A 14,275-nucleotide genomic window follows, 5' to 3' on the forward strand; every position below is an offset into this window, starting at 1 on the left:
GCGGGAGAGGAGAGCGAGGGAGAGCCGGAGAGAGCGGGAGCAAAGAGCGAGAGCCGGGGAGAGGAGAGGGAGGGAGAGGAGAGAGAAAGACACACGCACGCAGAGACACACGGTCACTGGAATTCCATTAGAAAAAAGTGACACGAGCAAGGGTTAGCGGGAGAAGATTTTTTAAAATCTTTCCGTCGTCTTGTGCGAAAGAAGCGACTCCGGTCTCTGGTCCTCGAAGCTTCCGCTGGTTTGTTCCTAGGCGCTTACACCCGTCGGTGGATTTCTTTCTTATTTGCGCTTTATTCTGACCCCCCACCCTCGCCGCTTCCTTCCAGCCCTTCGCTCTCAGATCGCTTCTCCCCCACCTCCCCAGTCCCCTCCGGGGAAGCGCAGGGGAATCGGACCCGTGGGGACTCGCGCCTTCCCGGATGAGCTGAGGGGAGGGCAGACCTGAGGACCGGCTGTCGGCTTGGAAAGCAGATACACATCCGAATACGTGTATATTTGATTTTAGTGGGCAGAGGGGGCGTCGAGAGGCCGCCCACCGCCCTCCATTCCACTACCCCCTCTAGCCAGAGGCGAGAATCGCAGGACTCAGGATCTTCATCGGGTGGACCAGCTGGGATCTCCGCATTGGATTTGGGGCTGATTATCACTGCTTGGCTATTATTATTACTGTTGTTGTTGTTGTTATTTTTTAATCCAAGGGAGAAAGACAAAAAAAAAAAAAACCCTGTGGGATTTATTTAACATGATCTTGGCAAACGCCTTCTGCCTCTTCTTCTTTTTAGGTGAGTATCTGCGGGTGGCGAGGGCAGCGTGTCCGCCGGAGCCTCGGGGGCTGCGCGGGCCGTGCGTTCGAGCGCTGGCGAGCAGCCGGGAACGCGGGGGGCGAGCGGGGCGCTGGCGGGGGACGGACCGGCGGGGAGAGCGCGCGGCGGGGCGAGCCGGGCCCGGGCGTAGAGGAACCGAGCAGGGCCGGCGGCGAGGATGCGGGCGGAGGGACGGGAGCCGCGGCTGGCTGGTTACGCGGGGGATTGGCAAGGAGACTTATAACACCCAGACCATCCCCGCGCACACGTACGCAGACACACACTCGCTCACTCACACGCAGTGATAGCGCTCATTTCCCTCAAAATAATGGGTTCAAATTGCGGCAACTTAAGAAAAAAAAAAATTCCAACTCTTGATCTGGAAGAGAGAAGGGAGGGGAGAGGCTCAGTGTCGTGGAAAGGAAAATCATGCCAGTCCCACCTTTCCCGGCAGCTCCCTGAGTCGATCGTGGTAGAGGGCATGGGTTTCTCCAGGAGCTGCCGGCTGGACATCTGTGGGGGCAGCCCTGGCAGCCATCCCCCACCCGCCAATCAACCTCTGGAAAATGCACCCCGCTTCCCACTCTCCGAACCCCTTCCTAGGGGCTCCACTCCCTGGAACACTTTTCAAGTTTCTCCCCACCGTTTGCCCTCCCTCCCGCCCAGACCTGAGCCAGGTGGGTGGGCGGGAGTGGAGTGTTTCTAGCCGCTGTTCAGTGCCTTCCCTTTGCCACCTCTGGGGCGGGGGACCCCATAGCTGGTGGGAAGAGATGGGAGGGAGGCCAAAGTTTGCTTCCTTGGGTGAAGAAGGAGAGGGGTGAGGGGAGAATCCTGGACTGAACAAAGACCACTGCTCATTCTGTAAGCCCACTCCCCCAAGGGCAGCGAGCAGGGGCTGCCTGGTGCCCCTGAACCCCGGCAGTCTCTTTCGCACCCCGAATTACCAACCCCTCGTCCCCTTTTTATGCTACACAAGATCTATCTCAGCTGCGTGGGAGACAGGGGTATAGAGGGAGCATTCTTGGGGGTGGAGGTGAGGAAAAGTGGGTGTTTGCAAGGCTGTGTGCTAACCAGGAGCCCCAGGCAAGGCTGCTGCCCCAGTAGGTGCTCCAGAGAGGGAGCAGGCTAACGGGGTGTGTGTGTGTGTGTGTGTGTGTGTGTGTGTGTGTGTGCGCTCTGAAGCACACATCTGCTTCATTGTGGGTGCTGCTCCTGCCACCCTGGGCTGCTGTGTAGCCAGCGGTGAGCCAGGTTGCCCAGATGGGTCACGAGGGCACCCTTTCCCTCCCGGAGGAGCGGAGAGGGGAAGGCCTGGGGAGGTAGGTGCAGATCCCGGAAACACTTGCTGGGGGGTGTCTAAGAAGTGTCCTGACTAGGACGGGGGCTTGCAGTCCAGTCGATGTTGGTTGGGGCCTGGGCCCTTTGCCAGTTCCCTCCTCTTCCCCCTCCCACAGGCATGAGATCCCCGGGGGGCCAGGCCCTGCTCTAGGGTGTGGCCTTCACTGTCCGGCCTCCGGCCTCCCCGAGCCAGAGGTGGCTTTTCTCCAGGCAGCTTTCTCGGGGTGGGAGGGGCTGGGACGGTGCTCCTGGCCTACTGTGCTCCTGCAGCCTTTCCCGGCAACGCTCTCTCTCTGAAGGGGCTGTTACGAAACCTGACCTTTTCTCCTACTGCTGGTTAAAAAACGCAGCTTTCTGGGGCCAAGAAGAAAAGAAAATTGTATTTCAGGAAAAGCAGCCAGATTGCTTGCTCCTGAGCTGCACACCCCCTGGGCCGGCAGGGCTTCCAGATGTGGGCGCCTTCTGAGGTCTCCGTCCCCCGGTGGAGGAGAGCAGTGCCGGCCCGTCAGTCACCTCCAGGCCCAGCCCCCCCAGGCTGCAGGCAGGCTTGTCCCGGCTGAGGAGCCTGAGGAGAGACTGCTCTCCTGTGCACGTGTAGGGGGCCCGTTCAGAGATGTCCTCCCAGGTGTCTGTGACCCTAGTGTGTGGGGGGTTGAGAGCAGGAGAAGAGCAGGGTGCTGTCGGCATCCTCTTTGGTTACAGCCTTTCAGTTCCCTTCCCATGAGGAGCCCCTTTCTAAAGCTGGGGTGTGGGGTTAACTGAGTGACCACAGGACGTTGAAAGGCTCTGGGTTAGGCCAGTCGAGAACAAGGGCTAGGCTGGTGCTAAGGACATTTCAGCCCCAGGGCCCTTTCCTGGCAAGGAACCCATAGTTGGGAGTTCGTTGGAAATTCCACTTGGGGGAGAGGCTTTTCTGGAGATTGAGAGGTGATGGGCATTTTCAGTGGGGGGTAGAGTGAAGCATGTTCCTAGGAGCAGGGGCCTTCGGTGTGCCCCTCCCAAGGTTCTAGTGAGGTCTGGGGCTGGAGAGGCCTTTCTGGCCCAGCCTGCCTGACCTCCGGTGTTGACAAGCTCAGGGAGAAAATGAGATGGGGGTGGGGATGAGGGCTGGTCAGAGGGCCCACCTCCCACTGGCATTCTAGCTCTTGTGGGGCATTTGATGCCCAAGGGTGGCTGTAGTTCTGTGTGGTCTCTCAGTCCTTGTGTGTCTTTAAAAGCTCTTTTACATGTCTTTGCTTTCCTTGAGGGATCTGAGTTTTCTCCTGATCTAGAATTTGGAAACATCACCAGGATACCTTCCAACCTTTACTCTCCTAGAATTCTTGGCCAAAGGCACCGAGTTGCCATGACTTCTTTCTCTGGCTGGGCTTGATTGGTTCTGGGGGTCATGACTCCGACTAGAAGAGTCAGGGAGCTTGGTCGGAAGATGCACCGGCCCTCCTACAGAGCATCTCCCTGCCTGGGAGCCAGCAGGATGAGGGAAGCCCAGGATTCTATAAGGATCTTCCCTTGGGGCTCTAGACCTCACCTGTAGGGCAGGGAGGAAGTCTCCTTATTGCCCCAGTTCCCTAGGCTAAGGTCCTGACCTTTAAGCCTGGGTAGGATGCCCCTTTCTCATTTTACCTCGGACAGTGCAGCCTCAGGTGACGCCAGCGGGGGAGGGGGGACGCCTGCTGGGCTGCTGGGCTGAGCGGAGTCAGTGGAAGGCCCAGGACTGGGCCGGTCTTGAGGCTCCAGCAGGCTGGCTACCTGGCTGGCTAGGTGGGGCAGCAGGTACCAGTGAGGCTGGGTCAACACAGCTGCTCCTGGGTGGCCCAGATACAGCCGAGTCCCGCTCAGAGACCCAGGAATTTGCTGAAGCCGGGCAGTAAGGCTGCTGCCTGGGCTTGGGCGGAGGACACTTCTCCACCCACACCTGGGCAGATGCCCCACTGTCCATGACCACATTCCATGCTGGTTTCTTCAATGGTCTTGTCTCAGCCTGGCCACAGCCTTCAGCTCCTCCTGTCCTGAAGCAGAGGTGTGGTCAGGAGGAGAAGGGAAGTCTTTTGCTCTGGAATCTGAGGGCTTCTCCAACCCAGGCCCACCCCTTGCTCTACTAGTGGGGTAGGCCTGGCCCTCCAGGAGCCCATCCCTTGATTCCTTTCCCCTCGGCACTCAGTCGGGAGTGACAGGCTCGCGGTGCAGCACTCTGCCTCTAGGTGTCGCTGTCTCCCTGTGGTAGCTGCCCCCTGAGCAGGGCCTCCTTGGGGAAAGGAGTGGGAAGTGGCGGTTCTGGGTAGAGATGGAGGGGATTCTGTGGGATTGGGGACCGGGGGGTGGGGGGGACTTCTCCCTAGGATCTTTTTATGTTTTTGGGGCAGGATGGAGTGGAGGAAGCCCCCCCCAGATCACTCCTCGGGTCCTGGAAAAGCCAGTGTTGGCTTTGGGCCATGGTATGGCTTTTTTGTGGGGCAGGATCTGAGTGAGGGGCTTGGAGAGGACTGGGAGACCGGGAGAATGTCTGTGTCCAGAGGAAGCCGTTTTGGGAGCTTGCTTTTGAAAGGACCAAGCGGCGCTTTCTTTCCCTGCCCTTCCCCTCCGAATCTCCTTACTTGACCTCTTCCCTTCCGAGGACCGTGGGTTTGGACACTTGAGGCCGTGGATGAGGAGGGTGGACTGATTCCTGCTTGTTCATCGTCGGGGAGGTGAGGGGCTGTGTGCGAGGCCAGGGTCAGCTTGCAATTGACTTGTTATTTGGCTTCTGGAAAGAAGAAAAAAAAGGGGAGACAGAGGGGAGAGGGTTTCAAGGGAGGGTGGGGAGGAGAGGAAAGAAAGAGAAAAAGAAATAGGGGAGAGAAAGGGAGAGAGACAGCCCGATGGAGAGGGAGAGAGGGAGGTGTGTCTGGGCGGGAGGTGTGGTGGGATGGAGTTGCTAGGTCTGCAGCATTTTCTTTGGCGGGGCCCGGGGTGGATCTTGTCCGCAGGGTACGTTTTCTGTCTCTGGCTGCACTGTGGGACAGGAAGGTGTGGAGGGCTGAGCCCCCCTGGAGGAGCGCCTCCCTCTGGGCTCAGACCATGGGGTCATGCATGTCTCTCCCTGTCTCCTCGGGAAGTCTGGGGACTCAGAATGGATAGACTGGGGGGTTAGAGGGGTCTTTTCAGCCTGCGTGTGACCTTGACTTGTCATCTCCCTTCCTTGGGCCTCAGTTTCCCCAGGGTAGAATGCAGGGGCTGACTCTGGCCTCTAAGAGGCTGTGAGAGTTAAACCATCTGTTGCTGCTTTCAAGGTTTAGTCTGGTGCCTTGGATGGACCTCTGGCTGGACCCGAGGTTGCTGGGAGGAGGTCTGGGTGCTCTGAAAGTGAGATGCCCCCTCGGCCCACCCCAGGAGGCCCTGCAGCCGCCAGCTCTCTGCTGAGGCTGTGGCATCTTTCTCTGGCTTCCTGGCATCTTAGACTGTCTGTGGTCTTGCTGGGGCCTCTGGCTTTTCTGTGCTCCTGGGCCCAGGGCCACGGAGCGGAACCAGAAGAGAGTCTGGTAGGACCAGGGCAGAGGGCAGCTTTTCTCCTTCGGGTTTGAGGAGAGATGGTGGACTCTTGGGACCCTTTAGCAGCCCTTCCTCCGACCTGCTCTCTGTTGGGGAAGGCAGCCTTGAGTCGGCCTTGCTGTGCCGAGTAGAATGGGTGTGACTTTCCCAGAAGGGCCCAAGCCCCCAGGCCTGCCTCTGGGGTTGGTGACTGCGGCCCTCATTCGTGCTTGTCTTCCCTCCCCACCACCCAGACCAGACCCTCCGCTCTTTGGCCAGCCCTTCCTCCCCGCAGGGCCCCGAGCTCCACGGCTGGCGCCCCCCAGTGGACTGTGTCCGGGCCAATGAGCTGTGCGCAGCCGAATCCAACTGCAGCTCCCGCTACCGCACGCTGCGCCAGTGCCTGGCCGGCCGGGACCGCAACACCATGCTGGCCAACAAGGAGTGCCAGGCGGCCCTGGAGGTGCTGCAGGAGAGCCCGCTGTACGACTGCCGCTGCAAGCGGGGCATGAAGAAGGAGCTGCAGTGCTTGCAGATCTACTGGAGCATCCACCTGGGGCTGACCGAGGGTAAGTCCGCCCGCCTCGCTGGGAGGCACGCTGCGGATGGGGTGGTGGGAGGGCCTCCTGGGGCCCAGGTTCAGCGGGAGGGCCTGGTAACGGGGCAGAGTGGCCACAGCTCTCTCTCTCTCCACCTTCCAGGGAACCTAGAAGCCAGAGGAGGTAGCTGCCCAACCTAGGAGGGCAGCTGTTGTTGGAGAGACAGACGAAGGAGGAGGTGGGGAGGAGAGACGGTGGGGTGGTGGGAGGGGAAGTGAATCGGGGCTGGTTGGATGGCCGTGTGCAGTGGTGACAAGAGAAGGGGAGGCAAGGGTGCCCAGGTGGATGGACAAGTGAGGACAGAGGAGTGAGAAGGGGTAGGCGGCGTGCAGGCGGAGCTGTGAGGTCTGTACGACAGCAAACCAGCCCTTGCCGCTCCCCGCTGCCCCCCTCCTGCCTTCCTGCTCCCAGGAGGCCTGCCCTTCAGGTGGCTTCCTGACCCCGGGCCTGGCCTAGGCACCTTCAACAGAGCTCTGAGCGGCGTGTGGGCAGCGGGTCCCACAGCCCTGGGCAAGCCCGCCTCCAAGGCCCAAGGCAGAACCTGTAAGCCTTTCCCCGGACAGCCACCTCCCCCATTTCCTCCCCTTCCAGACTGGGGTGTGGAGGATTTGCTGGCCACCGGGGTCAGGCATTCACTTATTAATTCAGCAACTGTTTATTGAGGGTTTACTGGCTGCTAGGCCTTGTGGCAACAGTTGAGAACAGCTGAGGCAACCTCTGCCTTTGTGGAGCTCATGCTCGGGATGGGGGGGGGGATGCAGAGAAGTTATTTGGTAACAGTTATCTCATTTGGTGATGTGAGTGGAAAGCACTGGGTGCTGCGGCAGCACCAAGCAGGGGCATCAAACCCCTTCTTACAAAATCTAAAGCGCCTTCCTGGAAGAGGCAGCCTCCAAGCTGAGCTTCAAGAATGAGCTGCAGTTACCTGGTGAAGGTGTATGGGGAGAGTATGGGAGGTGGAGGGAGAGCTTGGGCAAAGGCCTGCGGGTAACTCAGGTTAGTGGAACTCGCTTACAGACCTGCAGGTAACTCAGTGTGGTAGTGGCGGGTGGAAGTGGGGATGGGGGAGGAGAGATGGGAGGGGTACGGATCTGGTGGGCAGCACCCCAGGAAGGTTTTACACGATGGATATGTGCTTCAGGACAAAGTTCACGTGGTTCCAATGAAGAGAGTAGATTGGAGAGACTGTTCGGAGGCCACTGCTGTGATACAGGCCAGGAATGATGGCGGCTGAATGAGGACAGTGGCAGAAAAGAAGGATCTAAGAGCTGTCCAGGAGGTAGAATCGACAGGTCCTGGTGAAGGGTCAGAGGAGTCAGGGGGGCCCCCAATTTTCAGTCTTGGGCAGCTGGGTGGGTGATGTGGCTGATCACAGTGAAGGTACTGAGTTGGGGGAGGGCTGGGAGATGTGAATTTCTTCTGGGGCGTGTGCCCCTCATCGGCCCCGCCCTACAGACAGCTGGGCACGCAGGGCTGGGGGTCACGTGAGGAAGAGCGACTGGACATAGGGATTTAGAAGTCGCCAGCAGACTGCAGGTGGTAACTGGGGCCAAGGGAGTGGGTGCAGTCACATTGGGAGGAGGTCAGAGACAGAGCCCCCAGGACCACTGCCATTTAAAGATGGGCTGCAAGGATGACTAAGGAGGCTCTGGGGGTGAGGTAGGAGGGACAGTAGGACACCTCGGGAGGGGCTCACTCTCAGAGGAAGGAGGGTCACCAGCCTCTAAGACTTCAGGCCCAGCAGGAGAGGGGTGGAAAGGGTCCCTGATGCCCTTGGGGTGAGCGCCTTAGGTGGCTGCTGGAAGCAGAAGCCTGCTTAAGGGGTGCCTGGGAGCCGGGGAGAGGGGAATGATGACTGTGGCCAACTTCTTGAATTTTGGTGTGAAGATGGGAGAAGAACAAAGGATGACTTTTTGTTTTTTAAAGATGCGAGAGAGTCGAGCAGTTTAAATTCTAAGGTAGGATAGTAGTGATGGAGAGGCTGAGGTGAAGAAGAGAGAGGGGTGCTCTGTGGATCTGTGCCCTTGGGGGTGGGGAGGCGTCAGCCTAGGATCTGAGGGGCAGCACCACCTCCAGCTGCTGGAGGGGGAGGAGGAAACTGGGCCCAGAGGTGGGGCCTGGATATCGAGAGCTTCCTGAGCAGTGGCCCCGAGGGTTCAAATGTGCCCTGAAAATAGGAATAAGTGGACATGGAATTATTAATAGTATTACCACCACTAGTAACAAAGTAATTCCTCATGAATCGGGTGGTCACTTCTTCCATTGCTAGCAATGCTGGAGTCCTAGAACTAGAAGTTAGCAAAGAGAGGGAGCCGGCCACAGAGACGGGCACTCTGTTCTCCGTGAGACAAGGAGCTGTGTCCCCGCCCGCCACACCGCCTGACTCGTGCCCAGAACATTAAAGGCCCCAATTCAGCCAGCTGGGTTGTTTAGGTTTTTGCTTATTTTCCGACAGCCTTCAGTTTCAGCCCGAGGGAGACTGGGCAGAAGGTGGGTGGGCTTGCTGTGGGTGCAGAATGGACAGGAAAGGGATGGAAGACCTGCCGGCTGGAGAGTTGGGTGGACCGCCTGAGAACCTTCCCATCGGACTGGCTCCGTGGGCGTCACCGCATCAGAGCTCCGGGGACCTTGCTCGGAGCCGGGACGATGAGGCAGTTTGATGACAACAATAGGCATAGTGTGCATTTTACGCTGCCTTCTGCTGTGTCTTCAAGGCCCTTTCAACCCAGGAGGGCCTGACTGTAAACTCTCCCCGTTCCAAGGCTTGAGATGGTTTGTTGGTTCATTTACTCAACAAATATCTGTTAAGCACCTACTGTGTGCTTCAGAGGGTGAAAGCACTGGGGAAGCCGTGGTCCCTGTGCTGGCGTGTACAGGCTGGGGAACCCTTCCCCTGGTCCCACTCTAGAAAGGCAGACCCCTGCTTTTCTCCTTCCTCAGAACCCTGCCCCCCACCCCTTGCAGATTGCACAGTCCCCTCCCCCTGGGTCTTGGGGCCAGAGGTGGTTTCCGTCCAGGGCTGACCAGAGGAACCCAGAGGGCTTTTTTTTTTGTTTTAACATCTTTATTGGAATATAATTGCTTTACAATGGTGTGTTAGTTTCTGCTTTATAACAAAGTGAATCAGCTATACATATACATATATCCCCATATCCCCTCCCTCTTGCGTCTCCCTCCCTCCCACCCTCCCTCTCCCACGCCTCTAGGTGGTCACAAAGCACCGAGCTGACCTCCCTGTGCTATGCGGCTGCTTCCCACTAGCTATCTATTTTACGTTTGGTAGTGTATATATGTCCATGCCACTCTCTCACTTTGTCACAGCTTACCCTTCCCCCTCTCCATATCCTCAAGTCCATTCTCTAGTAGGTCTGTGTCTTTATTCCCATCTTACCACTAGGTTCTTCATGACCTTTTTAACAGCAGGTGGTGTTCCTCTGAGGGACAGGATCTTCCTGAGAGGGGGCTATGGCTATTCCTGGTATGGGGTGAGTGGTCTCCTGGGGAGGCTACAGGCACACCCTCCCTATTCCTTAAGACTCTTAATAACCTGGCTTGGGCCGGGGTGGGGGGATCACGGAGAGGAGAGACCCATGTGGGTTTGCACTTAGATTCTGGCTTCTCCTGCTGCGATTCCCCGGAGACTCGGCTCCACCTTCTGCCTCTACCTGAGGCTGAGCTCGCTGTGCAGACTGAGGCCCTCAGCGTGTGGGCAGAGCTGGCGGTGGCAGGACTGTGGCCTCTGCCGAGCTCCTAGACAGTCCCAACCGCAAAGGGCCTCGAGATCATTCTGGCGGGGAAGCTGAGATGCAGGGAGGCGAGTCGGGGGCTTCCCAGGGCACACAGCAAGCAGCTGGTGGGACCAGGCCCCCGACTCCTTATCCAGACCCCTTGCCACTGCCCTGGGGGAGAGCTGTGGCCTTGGGCCCGTCTTCCCTTCTGCCGTCACCACCCCCGTAACCACCAGTATTTACACGGTGGGGCTGTCACTGTTGGCTGCACAGGGGACCAGGCTTCTTGCCTTCTCCAAAGGTGATGCTGAAGTTCAGGGTCATCCTGGTCCTGCAGACGTGAAGTGCCAAGGCCTCTCCTACTTGTCGTCTCCCAGGTCGTGGCCCTGGAATCTGACATCCTGGATTTGGCTTCAGTCTGGCTGCCAGGCAGGTCTCGGATTTCCCGCTGGTGAATTCCGCTGCAGGAGCAGGAGATGGAAGTTGAGTTAAATAGGACGGGCTCCTCCCACCCGGTCATGGAAGAGGCTCTTTTCCCCCAGAGATCCATCCCCTGTCCCCTCCTAGTCAATCATACTAACCTATCCATACCCAGGCACGGTGCTATGCCAGATGCTATAGGGACGGACAGACCCTGCTCTGGGGGAGCAACCCAGCCCGCAGAAGATTGCTCTGTGAAAAGTTAAGCAACAGTAGTACTTGTTTAAGAACAATTTGGTTTCAATAACACTTTTTACTTTTGGAGACAGTATTCGTGATGGTTAAGTACTTGGACTCTGGAGCCAACTTCCTGGGTTTGAAACCAGGCTCTGCCACTTACCAGCTGTGTGACCTCGAGCAAGTACCTCAGTGTCTCTGTGCCCCAGTTCCTTATCAGTAAAATAGGGAGAATAATAGTGCCTACCCCCTAGAGAAATTAAGAGGATTAAATGAGTTAGTACATCTAAAGCACTTCTTTTTTTTTAAATAATAATCTTTTATTTATTTATTTATTTTTATATTTATTTTTGGCTGTGTTGGGTCTTCGTTTCTGTGCGAGGGCTTCCTCTAGTTGCAGCGAGTGGGGGCCACTCTTCATCGCGGTGCACTGGCCTCTTCACTATCGCGGCCTCTCTTGTTGCGGAGCACAGGCTCCAGATGCGCAGGCTCTGTAGTTGTGGCTCATGGGCCCAGCTGCTCCGCGGCATGTGGAATCTCAGACCAGGGCTCGAACCTGTGTCCCCTGCATTAGTAGGCAGATTCTCAACCACTGCGCCACCCGGGAAACCCCCTAAAGCACTTCTAATAGTGCTGGCACGAAGGCAGCACAATACAACGTCATCTGTATTACAAAAGTGCTTCCTAAGCTCTTGTGTTGTTTGGCTGCAGCAGATAGCATGGCTGGTCACCCCACCACAGGGAGTTTCTCCAGTGCCGGTGGGTAGAGTGGAGGCTGCTGAGATCGTGCAGGCCTGCGATGACCCTGCGTGCCCCGGGGGTAGGTGGGATTGGAGACAGGCCTGAAGGAAAGAGTAACCTTTGGATTAGGTCCGTTGGCAGGTACCAGTGGGCACCCCCTGTGCGTAAGGTGCCCTGTGTGCTGGGTGTGGCAGGGCCTAAGGTGCTCCTGTGAGGTACAGTGAAGGGCGGGGCCGCTTCTCCAGGGGGCATGCTCTTCCTCCACGTCCTCTGGGGGTCTGTACCCTTCTCTGGGGGGTCTGCCTGGTATAGCAGACAGATGCCTGGTCCGTGGACCAGTGGAGGGCTGGTTAAGCCTTGAGGGCTAGCCTGTGGGTGACTTTGGGGGCCTGGCTGAACGAGCCCCTTGCAAGCAGATTCCAAGGCTCCTCTTCTGGAGGCCGGCTCCCTCCTGCAGGTGGCCCCCAGGGGTGCTGCCCCACATGCTCCTCGTTAGGCGGGGGTACTTGCCCCTGGCGCTGGGCCCCGGGTGGATGGGAAATCAGTGTGTGAGGCTGTGGTCATCACCTGTCTCCCCTGCCCGCTCAACACACACACACACAGTCTGAGTGATTATCCACTGATTTCTCCTCGCCGTCATGTCTCAAGAGGATATTTCCTTTGCTGCCGAGGCATTGGCAGAGGAGGCTGGAGTCCCGCTGAGGTGGTGGTGGGTCTCCAGGGCAGCCTTGTGCCGTTTATCTCCTGTCACTCGCTTGCTTTTCTGTTCCCCGAGCCTCTGGTGCACCCCAGAGCCTGGAGGAGAGGGCTGAGAAGCAGCAGGTGGAGGGGAAGGCGGGTCGGGAGTCGGTCAGACAGGAGCCGCAGTCAGGCCTCCACCCAGCGGACCTTCAGCCAGTCAGATTCTCCTGGTGGCCTGGTGGGAAGCAAAGGGGAAATCCTGTCCCCTTAAGTCTGGGCAGAGCCAGCCTGGTGTGATGGGAGAGAATGCTGGTGTGAGGCTGGAGTCCAGCTCAAGCTCCGCCATGAGTAGCTGTGTGATCTCAGGCAGGTTGCTTCGCCTCTCTGGGCCACCTCAGAGCCCTCCCCTGTGAAATGAGGAAGTTGTACTGAATGACTGTGGAGGGTCCTTTGGCTTCAAATCCTGGGATTTGTACCTGGCCTTCCACAGGGTTCCAGCTCCCCTGTGCCTTCTTTCCAGAAGCATTCGGAAGTCCTTAGAAGAGGCCGGGACATGCAGAGAGGTCACGAGGGAGATGTATTAGGCAGTTCTGACCTGCTCTGGTTGGAGAGAAGTACCTTTCTCATGTGAAATGTGCAGCATTTCATTCCTAACCTGCCCTGTGCAGCACTTTGGGCAGGATGTGAGCCTGGGCCTGACACGGTTCTCTCTTCTAGGTGAGGAGTTTTATGAAGCCTCACCCTACGAGCCAGTGACCGCCCGCCTCTCGGACATCTTCAGGCTTGCTTCAATCTTCTCAGGTGAGTGGGCTCATGCTGGGGCCTCGCCAGACCTACTCCGGCCCCCGTGGTTGGTGGATCGGGCCTTGGGGCTTGGCTCAGGTGTCGGCTCGCCAGCAGGCCCCCGAACGCCTCTGAGCCTTGGGGTCTTCATATGTAAAGAGGGAACCATAACGCCCATCCCCAAGGTTGTGTGTGGCGTAAAGCATTTACAGGAATTGCCTAGAATGAGCTTGCCATGCAGGAGATCTTGAATCTGAAACGTGGTATTGCTCTCCCATTTCGTCACCTGTCCTGCCTGGCTGGGTCCTTTCCAGCTGTTCTACTTTGGGCAAGTTACTCGACCTCTCTGTGCCTCAGTTTCCTCTCTGGTGCAGAGGGGAGAGTACCTACCTCGCTAGATGGTCATGAGGTCAGAGTGAACCAATGGCTGTCCAGGGCTCAGCATGCTGCCGAGTGCATGGGAGCCGTTAGCCGTGGTTGTCGGCGTTCCTATCATCATCGTCCATTCTGCTCTGAAATTCCCCTCTCCCCTGGGGGCTCTGCTTCTTGAATCCCGCTGAGGAGAGCCTCTGCTCTCTGGCCACTCCCGCCTTGGCCTGCCTGGGGAGTGAGAAGGCCCATTTGAGCTCTAGCTTTGCTGGCCGTGGTCTGTGTACAGGAGCCCAGTGAGTTTTTTGGTTCTTTCTTCTTGGCCTTGTTCCCTCCGGCCTTTGGGTGACCCAGGGCAGCCTGCCCCTGCTCGGGCACTAGGGAGGACCTTCCAGTTTTGGGAACTCTTGGGGCTGGGATGAGCTTCCTGGAGTCACCACTGCTGCTTAAAGAGGGCCATGGTGGGCTTGCTCATGGGCCCCAGACCTCAGGCTTCAGGCACTTTGTGGCAATATGTAAAACCTTCCGAAGTTTCTTTTGCTCTAAACCAGGGTTTCTCAACAGCAACATTACTGACATTGACCTGGGTAATTCTCTCCGTGGCAGGAGCCGTCCTGTGCAGTGTAAGATGTTTCGCAGCATCCCTGGCCTCTGTCTACTGGGCACTAGTAGCAGTCCCCCAAGCTGTGACAGCCCAGTGTGTCTCCAGACACTGCCAAATGTCCCCTGGGGGCACAGTCGCTGCCAGTTGAGAAGAACTACTCTAGACTGTGAAATGAAAGATTCTCCAGTGACACCCTAAGCCCTTTCAAATGAAGAACTCTCTAGGACAATGTTTCTCAAACTTTTTTTTGTTTTCATTGTTGCCCCTCTAAGGAGAAAAGTTAATTCGCTCGAACTAGAGAAATACTGTCTTAGTCTGCTTGGGCTGCCATAAAAAAATACCGTAGACTGGGTGGCTTAAACGACAGAAGTCTATTATCTCACAGTTCTGGAGGCTGGAAGTCCAAGATCAAGGTCTGGCAGGTTTGGTTTCTGGTGAGGGCTCTCTTCCTGGTTTGCAGACATC

General features: G+C 57.5%; 1 protein-coding gene across 1 annotated transcript in view; it reads left to right on the top strand.

Moving 5' to 3' along the window:
• The first annotated feature begins 714 nt into the window (after positions 1-714).
• GFRA2 (GDNF family receptor alpha 2) overlaps positions 715-14,275 on the top strand; it is a 96,805-nt gene continuing 83,244 nt past the window's right edge. Inside the window, exons 1-3 of the mRNA XM_059926265.1 lie at positions 715-782; positions 5,903-6,217; positions 12,772-12,855. Coding sequence (XP_059782248.1) covers positions 743-782; positions 5,903-6,217; positions 12,772-12,855 — 439 coding nt within the window. The 5' untranslated portion in view covers positions 715-742. The remainder of the gene's footprint in view (positions 783-5,902; positions 6,218-12,771; positions 12,856-14,275) is intronic.

This window comes from Balaenoptera ricei, chromosome 6 (assembly GCF_028023285.1).
Source record: "Balaenoptera ricei isolate mBalRic1 chromosome 6, mBalRic1.hap2, whole genome shotgun sequence".
Taxonomy (NCBI): Eukaryota; Metazoa; Chordata; class Mammalia; order Artiodactyla; family Balaenopteridae; genus Balaenoptera; species Balaenoptera ricei.